The 16,456-nt window shown below is 68.0% G+C and overlaps 1 protein-coding gene across 2 annotated transcripts; it reads left to right on the top strand.

Moving 5' to 3' along the window:
• Positions 1-970: 970 nt before the first annotated feature.
• Positions 971-9,395, top strand: MST1R (macrophage stimulating 1 receptor). 2 transcript variants are annotated; one of them, XM_063348064.1, is made up of 21 exons: positions 971-1,094; positions 1,691-2,995; positions 4,141-4,329; positions 4,412-4,537; positions 4,619-4,789; positions 4,978-5,147; positions 5,241-5,418; positions 5,507-5,652; positions 5,751-5,927; positions 6,220-6,313; positions 6,415-6,642; positions 6,725-6,871; positions 6,948-7,107; positions 7,192-7,284; positions 7,363-7,578; positions 7,659-7,739; positions 7,824-8,005; positions 8,079-8,188; positions 8,299-8,464; positions 8,539-8,675; positions 8,759-9,395. In XM_063348064.1, the coding sequence occupies exons 2-21, from the start codon at positions 1,778-1,780 to the stop codon at positions 9,030-9,032; spliced, it is 4,263 nt and encodes a 1,420-aa protein (XP_063204134.1). In that variant the 5' UTR covers positions 971-1,094; positions 1,691-1,777; the 3' UTR covers positions 9,033-9,395. The 2 variants fall into 2 exon arrangements, with proteins under 2 accessions (XP_063204134.1, XP_063204135.1); XM_063348065.1 differs by having other exon boundaries at positions 973-1,094; positions 5,766-5,927.
• Positions 9,396-16,456: the final 7,061 nt, after the last annotated feature.

Genomic DNA, 16,456 nt, shown 5'->3' with positions numbered 1-16,456 from the left:
GCTGGCCCGGGCCAGCTAATGTCGAAACCGAATGGGAGACGCGCAGCCGGAGGAAGGAGCTGTTGGGTAAGGCACGGGGCCAACGTAACTGCTGGGCCTTGCACAACACCGGATGGGAACCAGGGAGGGCTGAGGCTGGCCAGGTGGCAAGGGCAGGGGGAGTTTGTTTTCGGTGTGTTCAGCCCCTCTCGGGACCAAAGTTCTCCTGGCAGCACAAGGCAGCGCCCTGCTCAGGTGGAGGAAAAGTCCGTGTGCGCAGCTGGGATCCGCAGCCCCACCGCCCGAGGGCAACAGCGCGCCTGGAGGGGCAAATCCGTGGGGTGCATCGGGATGAAAAGCATCTTCCATCATCCGTGGGAACAGCAGCAAGTCCCAGCAGCACTTGGCACCTCTTGCCACCGCAGGCAGCACTTGATGGGGGGGATAAAGGGACATGAGGCAAAATGGGCACAAACAAAATAACCTCCATGGCTGCCCTGGCCCTGATTTTGCCCCCCCTGGTTGGGAACACCATGTCGAATTTGCTGCACCCCCCCCAGAAAGCCACCCCGCTGGCCTGGAAGTGAGTCGCCAGCGCGGGCAGCTTTGGGGAAGCAGCAATTTCGTGTGTCAAGGTGTCGACAGCCCCTGCCACCAGTGCCCGTGGGGCCAACGGGTGCCGATGTCCCCCACCCCACGCTCCCCCGGGGATGCCTGCAGCTGCCTCCCAGCCACGGGCACCCTCCCGTGGCCACCCGCTCGGCGCAGGGCTGCCATGGGCACCCGAGGCATCGTGCCAGCCTTACGCCGCCTGTCCCGATCAGGGGCCCCGGCTCTCACCCGCGTCCCTCCGGGGCACCGTGCCCACCCAAGCTTGTCCCCCAGGCGTGCCCTCCGGGAACCCCCGAGACCGTCTGTCCCCCGCTGTCCCCCGGGCTCCTTGTTCCCCTGAGCGCCCCCGGGGCTGCCTGTGCCCGCCCTCGGGGAGCCCCGAGCGGACCGGCGGCAGGGCCCTCCCGTCCCGCCCCGTCCCGCCCCGTCCCGCCTCGCCTGCTCCGGCCCGGCCCGGCCCAGCTCCGCCCCGGCACGGCACGGCACGGCACGGCAGCGCCCAGGTGAGGGCTCGGCACCGGACGGGACGGGGAGGGCGGGGGCAGCCGGACCCGACGGGGACCCCGGCTGGGGACCGCTCCCGGCCCCGGTGAGCTGCGGGGCGGGGAGGGGTGGGGGGGGGCCGCCGCCGGGGTACGTCCGTGTCCTTGTCCCTGGGGGCTGGCAGGGGACTTGTCCCAGTCCCGCGGGGATCCCCTGTCCCCACTGCCCTCCCGGGGTATCCCCATCTCCGGCCCGGCCCCAGAGGGGCCGTCGGGGTTCTTGTCCCCGGGGGGCCGGCAGGGTCCCCATTCCTGTCCCCAGGAGGGGGCTCGGTGGGGTCATGCAGGGCAGGGATGCCCCCCGGGGACAGGTGAGGGTGTCTGGGAGGTGGCAGCAGGCAGGATTTGTGCCCCCCTGCCACAGGCAGCTTGGCTTCACCGCCCGCTTATGGTGTTTGGGAAAAGGTTTGGTGCGGCTGATCCTCCCCCGGCAGCAGCCATCGCTGTCTGCCCCCCGGGGAACCCCGGCACCCCCTGCCCCACAGAAAGCTGTGGCAGTGCCCCAGGGCCCTCGCCTCACTGAAGTGGGTAAAACCCTTTCTCCTTTATCTTGGCAGATGCGATGGTGACCTGTCCTCCACGCATCCTGACCCCACTCGGGGCTGAGCACCGCCGATAACCCCGCGCTGGTGGCACTGCGCAGCATGGGGCCATCGTGCTGCGTGTGCCTCCTGCTGATGCTCGCCCTCGCCCCGCTGGGTGCCAGCGCCTGGCAGTGCCCCCGCATCCCTTACAGCTCCACCAGGAACTTCTCCATCCCCTACGTGCTGCCCAGCCTCGAGGCTGGCAGCCCCGTGCAGAATGTCGCCGTCTTCACCGACTCCTCCGGCCCAGCCGCCATCTTCGTGGCAGTTCGCAACCGCATCCTGCTGGCCAGCCCCGAGCTGCACATCCTCTCCATGCTCACCACCGGCCCGGTGGGCAGCGCCGAGTGTGAGATCTGCCGCCTGTGCCCGGACATCACGGATGGCCCCGAGGACACGGACAACGTCTTGCTGCTGCTGGACCCGCTGGAGCCGTGGCTGTACAGCTGCGGCACGGCGCGGCGCGGGCTGTGCTACCAGCACCAGCTGGAAGTGCGGGACGGCAAGGTGGCCATCACGACTACACACTGCCTTTACTCGGCCACGGGCAACAACCCCCCGTCCTGCCCGGACTGCGTGGCCAGCCCCCTGGGGACCAGTGCCACCGTGGTGGCGACCTCCTATGCCTCTTTCTTCTACCTCGGCTCCACCATCAACAGCAGCGTGGCGGCGCAGTACAGCCCGCAGTCGGTGTCTGTCCGCAGGCTGAAGGGCACCTTGGATGGCTTTTCGAACGACTTCCAGTGGCTGACGGTGCTGCCGCAATACCGGGACAACTACACCATCCACTACGTGCACTCCTTTGCCGATGGGGACCATGTCTACTTCCTGACAGTGCAGCCAGAGAGGCCGGGCTCGGCGGCATACCACACGCGCCTGGCGCGGCTCAGCACCCACGAGCGCGACCTCCGCCACTACCGCGAGCTCGTCCTCGACTGCCGCTTCGAGTCCAAGCGGCGCCGGCGGCGCAGCATCGAAGGGGACACCGAGCGCGACGTCACCTACAACGTGCTGCAGGCTGCCCACGCCGCCCGCCCCGGCGCCCGCCTGGCCCGTGAACTCGGCATCAACGACACCGACACGGTGCTTTTTGGCGCCTTCGCCGAGAGCCGGCCGGAGAGCCGGGTGCCGCGGGAGGACTCGGCCGTCTGCGCCTTCCCCCTCCATCTCCTCAACCAGGCCATGGAGGAGGGCATGGAGAAGTGCTGTGGCACCGGGCACCAGCCGCTGCTGCGGGGACTCAGCTTCTTCCAGCCGGTGGAGTACTGCCCGCACAACGTGAGTCCTCTGCCCTGCGTCCATCCCGCGGGCGCTGGGGGTCGGCTGGGACACAGGGAGGTGGATCTGGGATGGTGGGAAGCGGCAGTAAAGTGGGGTGCACCAGGGGGTGGGTTGGGCAGGGGTGGGGGAGGGCGGCGTCGCCCAGGTGTGAGTCAGCCCCACCAGCCGCCCGGTGAGCAGGTAGGGTACTGGCAGGGATCCGACCACGCTCCCCACCCTGGGTTCCTCATGCTGCGTGCCGCAGACATGTGTCCTGGCCCACGGGCACACAGCCGCTTGCCACGCACCCTGCCAAAAGTCCCTCTCCTCAGTGTGGCCGCCCCGGCTCCAGCCCCCACGGTGACTGTCCCCAACACCGGGTTTTGATGGCCACCCTCTCCAGCTTGGTTATGTGTGCAGGGGACGGGGAAGCCATGGGGCCTCGGTGCTCCTGCTTTGCCCCCCCTCAGCCCCAGGGCCACCGCCTTCTCTGGGCAAATAAACCACAGGCGGAAGTGCAATTAGTCACCGGAGTTTCTCGTCTGCCGCAGCAGCCGCAGGGCAGGAACACCATGTCCCAGGGACAAGCCCCAGCATGGCCAGGACGGGGATGGGGGGGCCCCAGCAGGGACCCCTCTGCAGGCAGGGTCCCGCCAAGCACCCGTGACACGAGTTTTGGCATTCTCAGCCAGGCATGGAGTGAGGCGCAGCCAAATCCCTTCGTCTTCCCCCACGCGGAGCAGACAGCTCACTGCCGCTGACTCACGCCGCTGGCAGGGCGAGCCGGGAGGGGACCCCTGGCTCTGAGCATCGGTGGGGGGCCAAGTGTGGATGCCCCGGTGCCTGGTATCCCCCTTCATCCCCAGCCCCCTGCTGAGCCCTGGAGACAGGGAGGGCTGGCTTTGGGGTGACGGCCCCGCAGTGCCGGCACCGATAACCACATCCAGATGGGGTGGGAGGGGAGGGCAGGATCTGACACCACGCGGGGACTGCAGGAGGGGCTGCGGATGTGTTTTTTCCCCAAAAGTTTTCCCAGCCCGGAGGGGAGTTTGGGCAATCGGGTGCTCCCCAAAATATCTCACAGCTGGAGCTGGTGGCCACCCATGAGGGTATGTTGGGGTCGGGGTGCTGGTTTCACGCACCCACCCCGTGCTTGGCCACAGGTGAACCTCTCGGCACCGGTGGTCAACACCAGCTGCTGGGACCAGCCCACCCTCGTCCCTGCCACCTCCTATAAAGTGGACCTGTTCAACGGGCACCTGTCTGGCATCCTCCTCACCTCCATCTTCGTCACCGCCCTGGGGGACGTCACCGTGGCCCACCTGGGCACAGCAGAGGGACGCATCTTCCAGGTGGGATGGGGGGCCGGGTGGGGTGGGGGAGTCCCGGCAGGGTGAGGGGGTGCATTCAGCCCCCCACTCTGCCCCGCCCCAGATGGTTCTCCAGCGCTCCAGCTCCTACCTCCTCACCTTGTCCAACTTCTCCCTGGGGGAGCCGGGGCCGGTGCGGGGTGCCATGGGGCTGCAGAGCCACTCACTGTTCTTCACCACCGGCACCAAGGTAAGTGGAGGAGTCCAGGGGGTGCGGGGCGGGCGCCGAGCCCCACGTAATACCCTACTCACCTCCGCTCTCGGTCCCCAGGTGTGGCGCCTGAATGTCACTGGCCCCGGCTGCCGCCACTTCTCCACGTGCCAGCGCTGCCTGCGGGCCGAGCGCTTCATGGGCTGCGGCTGGTGCGGGGACAGATGCACACGCCACCATGAGTGCACCGGCCCCTGGGTCCAGGACAGCTGCCCGCCCGTCCTCACTGACGTAGGTCTGCGCCGGTGTCCCCCCCTGCACCCCACAGCTCCTGGGCACTCGGATGGGGAGGGAGGTGGGACCGTCCGGAGACCCCCTCCCCGGGATTGGTGTTGCACCCCTCGGGGAAGGGGCTTTCTGAACCTGCGGCCGTCACCGGGGTTTCAGGGCTGGGGGTGACGCGGGTGCCTCTCCCGCAGTTCCACCCCCGGAGTGCCCCGCTGCGGGGCCGGACACGGGTGACGCTCTGCGGCATGACCTTCCTCTCCCGCCTGGACCCCGACCCCCGACGCAGCCCCCCCGGCGCCTACCGGGTGACGGTGGGACAGCGAGGCTGTGCCGTGCTGCCGGAGGAGAGCAGGAGCCACAGGTGTGTGGTGGTGCCGGGGGCGGTGCTGGCAGCAGAGAGGGGTCCAGGGCTGCCCCCCTGGCCTGGGGCTGACCCCCCGTCACCACCCCGCAGACCCCTGCCCACCTCCCGCCGCAAGGACTTCGTGGATGTGCTGGTGTGCGAGATGGAGCCAGGGGGCCCGGCAGCTGTGGGGGGCCCAGCCGACGTGGTGCTCACTGTGGACGAACCCGCCAGACCCTCTGGCTTCCGCGTCCATGGCTCGGCCACCCTCGGTGGCTTCGTCTTTGTGGTACGGCCCCACGCTGGTGGTCATCCCTGGCAGGGTCTGGAGGAGGGCTGGCTCACCCACCCAGCCCACCAACACTCTCTCTGCCCAGGAGCCCCGCATCAGCAGCCTGCACCCCCTGTTTGGCCCCCGGGGGGGTGGCACCCACCTCTTGCTCCACGGCACCCACCTCTCAGCAGGGAGCAGCTGGCGGGTGATGGTCAATGGCTCTGAGTGCCCCCTGGCCGGGCAGCCCAGGTACGTCTCTTCCCTCCCCTCGCCGGGCACAGTGGGGTCCCTGGCCTGGGGATGGGCACGGTACCCCCCCCGCAGTCCTGCTGTCCCTCCATCCACAGCCAGCGTGTCCCCAGGCAGGGCGATGGGGTGATTCAGTGCACGTCTCCCGCCGTCGGTGGCCTGGGCGCAGCCTGGGTGTCCCTGTGGATCGACGAGGAGGAGTTCCCGGCCCCCTTGCCCTTCCAGTACCGCCCCAATCCCTTCGTTTCGGCCGTCATCCCCACCTGCAGCTATGAGTGAGTGCACGGGCTCCCTTCCCCTGCGGGGGACAGCCCCAACCCCCCCACCACCCCTGGCCGGGCTGGGGAACGCATGCACCCCAGGGACCATGTTCATCCTGGGGCCCACGTGCACCCTGGGGACTGCATGCACCCCAGGGGCCATGTTAACCTTGGGGGCCACATGCACCCTGGGAACCCCGTACACTCTGGGGACCATGCGCACCCCAGAGACCGTTTTAATCCCTGGGGACCACGTGCACCCCGGGGACCATGTGCACCCTGGGGCCCTGAACCCTGCCCACCGCAGGGGCTCAATGCTCACCGTCATCGGCACCCACTTGGACTCTGTGTATCGCGCCAAGATCCGCTTTGAAGCCAGCGGTGTGAGGACCAAAGCCACGGTAAGCGCCAGGGCAGGAGGCCGTCACCTCCCATCCCTGTCCTGCCGTCCCCGTCCCCGGGCACCGTGCTGCCCCGGCACCCAGCATCCCCCTGCCTGCAGGAGTGCGAGAGCCCGCAGGCACCGGAGCGGCTGCTGTGCCGCAGCCCGGCCTTCCCCTTCGAGAGCAAGGTGGAGACGGCGCCGGGGAACCTGAGCGTGCTGCTGGACGGTGCCGCCGGCCACTGGCTCTTCCGCCTCCGCTACTACCCCCAGCCCAAGGTCTTCCCCTTGGAGCAGGAGGGCAAGCGCCTCCGCCTCAAGCCCGGCGAGGACGAGATCGAGGTGCACGTACGTGGGGCGGTGGGGTGAGCCAGGGTGGTGGGGGTCCCACCGCTGGGACCCCCGAGCTCAGGGCGCTGTGTCCGGGCAGCAATTGGGGCTGGATGCCGTGGCCGCCTGCTTGAACATCACCATGACGGTGGGGGGCCGGGACTGCCACCCCAACGTGCTGAAGAACGAGGTGACGTGCCGCCTGCCCCGTGAGCTGCACCTGCCCCCAGACGGGGCCCCCGTGGAGGTAAGCACCCCCCGAGTGGGTGAGCCGCCCTCCCGGTGTCCCCAACCCCATCCCCGCTGAGCCCCCGCTCCCCCAGATCTGCATGAACGGCGCCTGCGAGGCGCTGGGCTGGGTGCTGCCCGCCGCCACCTCGCTGGACCTGGCCGCCAGCCTGGCCCTGGGCACCGGCGTCACCTTCCTGCTCTGCTGCATCCTGGCCGCCGTGCTGCTCCGCTGGCGATGGAGGAAGAGGGGAGGTGAGTGCTGCGCTCCCCCGGGCACCCCGCTGTCCCCCGGCCCTCCGCCGTGCCACCCCCTGCCCACCCCGCTGCTGCCCGCAGGGACGGAGAACCTGGAGCTGTTGGCGCAGCCCGGCCGCAGCGACACCCCCGCCACCACCCAGCGCCCCGGCGTCGACTACAGGGAGGTGCTGGGTAAGTGGGTGTCACCGGCGGGTGGTGGTGTGCTGGGTGCCTGCCCCAGCCCTCACCCTGCCTCTGCCTGTGCCGCAGTGCTGCCCACGGCAGGCAGTCCTGGCCCAGTGGGGCCACGGGCACGATTCGCCGGTGCCGGTGCTGGCAGGGCCGCCGGCGGCTCCCCTGTGCCCCTGCTTAGGGCCACGTCCTGCTGCCTGGAGGACCTGCAGCCGGAGCTGCTGGAGGAGGTGAAGGACATCCTCATCCCCGAGGAGCGGCTCGTCACCCACCGCCACCGGGTCATCGGCAAAGGTGACGCTGCTCCCCCATTTGGCTCTGGCATCGCCCGCTCACCGTGCGCGGTGCCAGCTTCATGCCACCTGTCACCGCAGGGCACTTCGGCAGCGTCTACCATGGCACCTATGTAGACCCACTGCTGGGGGAGCTCCACTGCGCCGTCAAGTCCCTGCACCGTGAGTAGCGCCCGCTCCCACGGCACGATCCCGCGGCACGGCATGGCACGGCGGTGGAGCACTCCACAGCTCGGCTCTCTGCAGGCATCACGGACGTGGAGGAGGTGGAGGAGTTCCTGCGCGAGGGCATCCTCATGAAGAGCTTCCACCACCCCCAGGTGCTCTCGCTGCTGGGGGTGTGCCTGCCCCGCCACGGGCTGCCCCTCGTCGTCCTGCCCTACATGCGCCATGGGGACCTGCGACACTTCATCCGCGCCCAGGAGCGGGTACGGGGACACCCTAGGAAGGGGGGGAAGGCAGGGGGACAAGGTCACCTCGCTCACCGCTCCCACCCCGCAGAGCCCCACAGTGAAGGACCTCATCGGCTTCGGGCTGCAGGTGGCCCTGGGCATGGAGTACCTGGCCGAGAAGAAGTTTGTGCATCGGGACCTGGCGGCCAGGAACTGCATGTGAGTGTGGCTGTGCCCCCCGGAGCCCTACCGTGGGGTCACCCCATGGGCTTGAGGCTGGGCACGGGGGGTGCTGCCTGGTGGCCCCCCCCAAAAAAGGTGTCCCACAGGCTGGACGAGTCGCTGACAGTGAAGGTGGCTGACTTCGGGCTGGCACGGGATGTGTTCGGCAAGGAGTACTACAGCATCCGGCAGCACCGCCACGCCAAGCTGCCCGTCAAGTGGATGGCGCTGGAGAGCCTCCAGACCCAAAAATTCACCACCAAGTCGGATGTGGTAGGCACGACTCCCATCCCCGTCCCCCGTCCCCATCCTGACCAGCCTCCCCATGGCGGCTCTCTGCTCGGCAGTGGTCCTTCGGGGTGCTCATGTGGGAGCTGCTGACGCGGGGGGCATCGCCGTACCCCGGGGTTGACCCCTATGACATGGCCCGTTACCTGCTGCGGGGGAGACGCCTGCCACAGCCCCGACACTGCCCCGACACCCTGTGAGTGGGGCTGGGGGGTGGGCAGGGTGGCGGGAGGAGGGGTCCCGAGGGGGCTGCTGGTGCTGATGGGGGTGTTGCGGCAGGTACGGGGTGATGCTGAGCTGCTGGGCGCCGGCGCCCGAGGAGAGACCGTCCTTCACGGGGCTGGTGGGCGAGCTGAAGCATGTCCTGGCCACGCTGGAGGGCGAGCACTACGTCAACCTGGCCGTCACCTACATCAACCTGGAGCGCGGCCCTCCTTTCCCCCCCGCCCCCCCGGGTCAGCTGCCCGATGGCGAGGATGAGGATGAGGATAACAAGGAGGGTGAGGAGGATGAGGAGGAGGAAGAAGAGGAGGAGGACATGGCTGAGTGCTGACGAGGTGCCCTGCCCTGTGGGGTCTCCAGGACCCCCATACACTGTGGGCACGCTCCCCCTAGGGCGGCTGCAGCGTGCAGATGGGTGTTACGGGGCGCCCTCCCTATGGGATGGGTGCTGGGAGGCAGCCGGGTGCTGTGGGGTGCGCTCCCACGGCTCACACCCGGACCCTGCTGGGTGCTCCCCGGCCTTGGTCCCACGCCGGTGGAGCGTCGTGGGGCTCGGTCCTGCACTGGCTGGGTGCTGGGGGGCTCAGCCCCACACGGGTGGGGCTGTGCTGTGGGGCCCTGGCTCAGCCCCAGCGGGTGCCATGGGGTGGCCTGACCCACGCAGGGCTGCCGTGGGGTTTCCAGCCCCTTGGCTGCTCAAATCACTCATTAAAAATGAATTATATTTTTTTCCCGGGCTGGGGCTATGTCTTTGGTGGGGGGGGAGCGTGCCCTGGGTTGGCAGCACCCCTGTCCCCCTGTGTGTGGGGGGACTCCCCGCCCCATGTCCCCACCCCTCCGGGGCACCTATGTCATGGGGGGCCGTGGGCGAGGGAGCACCCACCGTTCCCATGCCAGCCACGGGAGGGCACCTGCACACCAGTGCTGGCATGGCCACCCCGGGCACTGTCCCCCAGTGCCCACCAGGCCGTGTCACCTGTGTGCCCTGAGTCCTGCCACGGCCCCCTGCGATTAGGGAGAACCCAGCCATGCAGGAGGCGATGCCGGCACCAAGAAAAAGGATTTTCCTAAAAATCCCCCTCCCACCCTCTTCAGCTGTGGCTAAATACAGCCCCAGCAGCTGTGCCAGCTGGGGTGGGCTGGAGGTGCCCGCTTTGCTGTGTGGCTACGGGACAGCGTGGGGAGCACTGTGCTCTTGGGTGGGGGTCACGGTGCCCCTGGGATCACGGGATGATGGGTGCCTGAGGTATGGGATCGCAGCGCCCCTGGGATCACGATGCTCCTGGAATGATGGGTGCCTGGGCGCCCATGGGATCAGGGTGCCCTCGGGTTCGTGGGTGCCTGGATGTGGGATCACGGTGCTGCTGGTGTGGCAGAGCCCAGGCCATGGGATTACAGTGTCCCCAGCACCAAGGTGCCCGTGGGACCATGGTGCCCAGGACATGGGATGACGGTGGCAGACAGGCTGGCACCCAGCCCACGGTGCCCCCCACCACTGCCCACCCTGCCTGCCCGCACAGCGCCCTGGTGGGGGACACCAGACTGGGCTTGGAGCTGCCACGTGGTGACCAAGCGTCTTACCAGCCTCACCTAATTACACCCTAATTTCTTCAGCCACTGCCTGTGCCGGGGACGCTGCCAGCACAGAGGCTGGTGCAGCTCATGGCCCAGGACATGGCACTGGGGCTGCGCAGGAGCAGGGGACAGTGGCCGAGCCCCCCACCGATGCTCACTGCCACGCACGCCGGCTTTCTCTGCTCATTTTGCTGGCAGTGGTGGCAGATGTCACATCCCCGCAAAGAGCTCATCCCGACAAGGAGGCCCCCTCCGCCCCAGTTTTGGGGCAAAAATCCCCTGGAGCAGGACATTGAAAAAAAGAAGGGGCCAGTGATGGGCATCACCCTCTGGGTGCCCATCCAGGGTCGGGGCGGGGGGCGAGGGCAGGGTTTGGGGATGGGTGAACGGGCAGGGGACGCTCAGGGCAAGTCCAGGATGGGCAGGGGATGCTGAAACATGCCCCAGCCCCGTGGCCACTGGCAGCTCTGCTCCCTGGTCCGTGGCCAGCCGTACAGGTCCTGCAGCTGGCGCCGACTTTAAATAAAACCTCCTCGGCCGCTCATTAAGTGGCGCCGGAGCCCGGGGCTGCGTCAGCTCCCATCAGCCAAGCTGTCCGTCTCCGCCGGCACCTCGCACCTGCACGGCTCTGCCGCCGCTCGCGGGAGGGTATTTTTAGCTCGACTGAGTCCTGGCATCCTGCAGTTGGAGGGTCTGCCGGGATGGTGCCTCAGTTTCCCCACGGTGGGGCTGTGCTGCCCCCCGGCCTGGGTTTTGGGGTGGCTGTGCCCCTGGTGTGGGTGCTGGTCCTGCTCGTGCAAGGCCGAGCAGCTCCATTTCGGCTTGGCTGTCGAGTTGCTGTGGCAACGGGAAGGGCCCGGCACCGCGTGGTTGTTACAGGCTGGATCAGGCACAGGAGGTGCTGGGGGGATGCTGGGCGCCGGTGCTGGGGATGCGGGGTGTCAGCAGGGGTGCAGCCAGGGCGGCCAGCTGGGGTACCACCAGCAGCCAGGATGCAGGGATGGATGGATGGAAGGATGGAGGGATGGATGGACGGATGGATGGACAGGCACCCTGGGTGTTGCCCTCCTCAGCATGGGGCAGGGTGGGTGCCCAGGGCCACCGTTGGGTGCTGGATGGGTGCCAGACCCACTGTCCCACGACGCAGGGGGCAGCCCCGGGGGCACCCTGCGTGAGCAGGGCTGTCAGCGCCCCGCCGTGGGGTGGCACAGGGAACCCGCTCATTAGCTGTGGGGGCTCCTGCGGTTACAGCGACGTGCGTGAGGAGGGCCCCCCCGCCTCAGGCTGGCATCTCCCCCCTCCCCGCCTTGCAAATGTGCTTGCGGAGATGACAGATTTCATGCTAATACGCATTTATCCTGCCCTAATTACGCTGCGGGAGGCGAGGATCGAGCGCCCGGCCTCTAATGCCATGGGCTGGCAAGTGCCCACCCTTGCCTGCCCCCGCCCGCCCCTGCCCGCCCCTGCCTGCCACTGCCAGCCAGGATTGGCGCTGGTGCTGCGCACACCGCTACGGTGCAGGGGACAGGTGGGGGACCTCGCAGGGTGGCATCTCGCACGGCACCCGTCACCCCTGCCCCAGCTTGGGGGGGGTCTCAGAGGTGCTCCCTGGGCACGGGTGGGCACCCAAGGGTGGGCACCCAAGGGTAAGTGGCACCCTAAGGTGCTGCATGGCTGGGCATGGTTGCTGGAGCACCTGGTTGAGCCATGGGCATGTGTGACCACACCGTGCCGTGCCACCTCGTGCCGTGCCACCTCGTGCCATGCCCACCCACCCCGGCTGTGACAGAGCAGCCAGCGTCCCGCCCCGGCAGCGCGCCTTGCACACACAGCACTTTAAATGTTTTATTTGGGGAAAGTGCTGTCGTTAGCAGGGATTAATTATTAAAATCACAGCCATCTATAAAACATGAGTGGCCGCGCGCGGGGCTGCGGGCGCGCAGGCAGAGCCGGCCACCGTCCCGCCACCGGCAGCGCCGGGGGACATGCTGTGACAGCATTCGCTGGTGCCACCGCAATGGCACCAGGCACCGGTGGCGGTTTGGGGGTCCGAAGGGGGTGCAAAGGCCGGGTGCAGGCAGCGGGTGCCGGCCATGTGGGCAACCTGCCCCCCTTTCACCTCCGCTGCGGCCCACCGGGCAGCTGGCTGAGGAATCGCTGGATTCGAGATGGGCAGAATTGTGCCGAAGGAGCGTGTGAGCGGAGCGGTGGTCTCCGGCGCCAGCCAGCCCGGCGAGAGGTGGCAGGAGGCAGCCGGCAGCGCCGAGCTGTTTTTAGCGGCTGCCGGCGCGCTGGGGAGCGGGCGTGAAGAGCGGCCGCCGCGGCACCATTTTTAGAAACCGGCAACTTTTTTCTTTTTCATGATGCCTGTGAGCGGCTTTGGTGGGGGGGGGGGGGGGTGACACCCCCTGGCACCCCCCAACCCCCGCTGCGTGCCCGGCCCCAGCAGCCAGCCTGGGCACCCCCGTCCTCCCCACCTGGACCCGGGGCACCCGCGCTGCCCAGGGCACCCCTGCACCCGCCTGGGGCTCTGCCAGCGCCCTGGGGAGCCTTGGTGGTCCCTGGGGAGCTCTGCTGGCCTCCGGGGAGTTTTGGTGGTCCCTGGGGATTTCTGCTGGCCCCCACGCATCTCTGCTGGCCCCCACGCAGCTCTGCTGGCCCCTGAGGAGTTTTGGTGGCCCTTGGGGAACTCTGCTGGCCCCTAAGCATCTTTGCTGGCCCGCGGGGAGCTTTTCTGAAGCCTTCCAGCCTGCCAGGAACATCTTTTTCTCCCTTTTCTGCCCCTGAGACAGCATCTGCGCACAGCCGGGGAGGCTCGCTCCGTCTCGGCATCCACTCAGCACCAGCGCCAGCCACATCCCGGTCCCAGCCACATCCCAGCCACATCCCGGTCCCGGTGCCAGCCCTCTCCCCGGGGACGGTTCTCTCCTGGCGAGGAGCCCCACTCGATTTGCACGTGAAATTCCTCACCTTGACCAGCCTCCCCACACCCTGGTTCCTACAGCCACAAGAGCCTCGCGGGGGCAGGTGCCACCCTGGGGAGCCTCAGGGGACCCCCCAGAGGTGGGAAGGGGAACCAAATCCCACCCCCCCCCCTCCCGCCATGGGTGATGTCATCACTGTGATGCAGGCGGTCGGGGACCAGAGCCAGCCCTGGGTATGACGGGGGCCAAGCCAGTGGAGAGGCACAAGGCTTTGTGCACCACCGTCGTCGACACGGGGACGGGTCACACCAGGAGGGGGCTGGCCAGGGACAAGGAGCCATGGTCAATGGTGACGGCCTTGCTGGTGCTACCCCCCCTCCCTGCTCGCCACCTGCACCTATGGCCACACCACCGGCTTGGTGGTGGGCTCCGGTGGCAGCACCACCTATGTGGTGAGGGTGCTGGGGGGGCCATGTGCTGCCCCACGTCACCTTCTGCCAGGACATGGGTGAGGACACCCTCACGCTCCACCTGGGCCAGCCGCTGGGGGCCTGCGGGGTCCATCCGCTGCTGGTGGGGGCACCACGCTGCTGTGTGGCTTCCCCCAGCACCTGGCCACCGAGCTGGGGATCCCCCCAAGTCTGTCCACCGCCACCGCGTGGCCACCTGGCTGGCTGGCTTGCTGGCCACCTCCCTCGACGCCTTCCAGGTTGCATGGGTGCCGCGGGATGCCTACAGGGAGGGCGGCCCCGCCACCGTGCACCCCCACTGCTGCTGACCCCAATAAAGGGACAGGGTGGCAATGGGAGCCTGTGCCCCTTTTTTTCTCAGCCCCCCCCACCCCCTCGCCAGCCCCCCGAAAGGAGGGATGGGGTTTATTTGGCCCCGTTGCCGGGCCGACGCACGCAATTATCGCTGATTGCCTGGCGGTTGCCATGGTGATGGTGAGCACGCAGGGATGCGGTGCCGCGTGGCGCTTGAGTCACAGACACGCTGCACCCCCCACCCCCACCCCCCCCCCCCCATCGCACCCCACTGCACCCCACTACGTGCCCTCCAGCACCAGGCTGCAGGGCTGGGCTGGTCCTGCATCCCCTCCACCTGGTGTGGGGTAGAGGGGTATGGCCGGGGGTCCCCCACCCCATGTCATCCCGGGCAGAGGGGTACGGCTGGGTGTCCCCCCACCTCAGGCAGAGGGGTACGGCCAGGTGTCCCCCACCCCGTGTCACCCCGGGCAGAGGGGGACAGCCGGGTGTCCCCCCACCCCAGGCAGAGGGGTACCGCTGAGTTCCCCCAGCCCTGGCAGCCCCACCTTGGGCAGCCCGGGCTCAGTCACTGCAGGGGTCCTGTGGGAAATGTCACCCCAGACCAGACATGTCACCCCGTACATGGGTCTGGGCTCAGCACGGGGCAGTGGGAAGGGTGGTGGGCTCACAGGGCGGTGGGTGCGCAGGGTGGGGGTGGTGCAGGGTGGTAGGTGCACAGGATGGTGTATGCACAGGGCAGTGGGTGCACGGGGTGGTGGGTGCACGGGGTGGTGGGTGAGCTGGGCAGCGGGGCAGGGCACAGCAGGGACAAACATGGTTGGGCTCAGCAGAGCCAATCACCCCAAAATGGGGCATGGGGTGGCCCAGGAGCCCAGGCAGAGCTGGAGCCAGGAGGGCAGTGGGTGAGCAGTGACAGGAGCCTGTGGCTGTTCTGCCATGGGCAGCAGGCTGGTGCCAGGAGGCGATGGGCACGATCCGGGCTGATGGGTGCCGGAGGAGCGCTGGCCTGTCCGTCGTGGCACGAGCCACCGCCAGGCAGCCCTGAGCCACGCCGGGCGCCTGCTGGGTAATTGTGAGTTACGCTCCAGGTTCCCGCGAGGTGCAAAGATTAATAACTGTGCCGCGCTGCTGCCAGCTGGTATGATTAAACTCTTGATTAGAAGCTCAAACTACAGTGCCCTGCTAATTCCCCTGCTCTCACGCGCCGTTAATTACTCAGTGCTGGTGGCGGTGGGCTCGGGGCTCGCGGGGCTCAGTGCTGCGCAGGGGACAGGTGCAGGGGGTGCCCCGGGCTCCTCTGCCTTGGGGTGCTGGCCGGTCTCCCTGCGCGCAGAGAGGAGATGCTGGCTTTGGGGATGGGACCCTGGTGTCCTCTGTGCGTGGCTGGGGTGCTCTGCCTGACCTGGCCTCAGGGGGCTGCGCGTCCCAGGAGAGGACGGCCACATCCCTGCTGCAGCTCAGGACAGCACGGGCCGGGTGGTTTTGGGGAGCTGGGTTTCGGCAGGTGCAGGGGCGGGAGGGGACGGGAAGGGGGATGCAGCTCGGAAGCGGTACCATATGGGCCGCAAATGCCAGCGCGCAGCATGCAGCCGTTTCGGAGGCTCTGCACAAACGGCTCAATTTTGTGAGCAGCGAGGTGCTCCGGGGGCTGGGGGCTCCCATGCGCCCCCGGGGCTGTGCTAGGTGCCAAGCCCAGGCTGTGGGCAGAGTTAAGGGTATTGGAGTGGCTGATTTCTTGCCCCTTTCTTGCCCCTTGTCCCGGGTCGTGGGGCATGGACAACCCCTGCACATAGGGGAGCGACTGAGGCCTTTGGCCCCACAGCTGGGGGAAGGAGGACGAAGAAAGTTGCCTGGTTCCCAAAGGATCACGGTGCGGAAGCAAGACGGTGTGCCTGTCCGCCTGTTCATGCTGCCTCTTAGTGCCCCTGGGGGACAGATACCTGTGACGCTGAGCTCACACTCAGCACCGCTAATAACCTGCTCCCCTCCTATCCCACCCTATCCATCCCATTCCATTGATCCCATCCCACCCATCCCGTCCATCCCACCTATCCCATCCTTCCCAACCATCCCGTCCGTCCCATCTCATCCCACCCCACCCATCCCACCTCACCCCGTCCCATTCATCCCATCCCATCCCCTCCTGTCCCATCCCATCCAGGGCCAGTGGCCATGGCACAGCCCAGGGGACCCCGGCTCACCCTGGTGCTCTGTGTCTCACGTTGGTCCCCATCATAAAACCTGCTGTGACACCTGGGCTGCCCTGGCTCTTGGGGCTCGGCAGGACACGTGCCACAGGGTACAGTGTCCCTTTGGGTGGCCACTCCTGGGGTGACGAGCTTGTACGGGGACAGCGAGGATGGGTTCAGGGGACATTTGCAGGCAGCTCCGTCTCACCCGGCCAGGCAGCAGCTGGAACGGAGCAAGCCACGGCGGGTCGCGGGTATTTACACGGGACGCGGGCGATGGCGTGGGGTCCCGTGGGGTCC

The sequence above is a fragment of the Chroicocephalus ridibundus genome, chromosome 10 (assembly GCF_963924245.1).
Source record: "Chroicocephalus ridibundus chromosome 10, bChrRid1.1, whole genome shotgun sequence".
In the NCBI taxonomy this organism is placed as follows: Eukaryota; Metazoa; Chordata; class Aves; order Charadriiformes; family Laridae; genus Chroicocephalus; species Chroicocephalus ridibundus.
The sequence above is the reverse complement of the archived record's forward strand: the minus strand, read 5'-3'. Positions and strand labels throughout refer to the sequence as shown.

Excerpts from the sequence above, each read along its gene's own strand:
- MST1R (XM_063348064.1), top strand. The coding sequence starts at position 1,778 with ATGGGGCCATCGTGCTGCGTGTGCCTCCTGCTGATGCTCGCCCTCGCC. Across the intron at positions 6,643-6,724 it reads AGGACGAGATCGAGGTGCAC|CAATTGGGGCTGGATGCCGT; the intron begins GTACGTGGGGCG and ends GTGTCCGGGCAG. Across the intron at positions 6,872-6,947 it reads CAGACGGGGCCCCCGTGGAG|ATCTGCATGAACGGCGCCTG; the intron begins GTAAGCACCCCC and ends CCGCTCCCCCAG.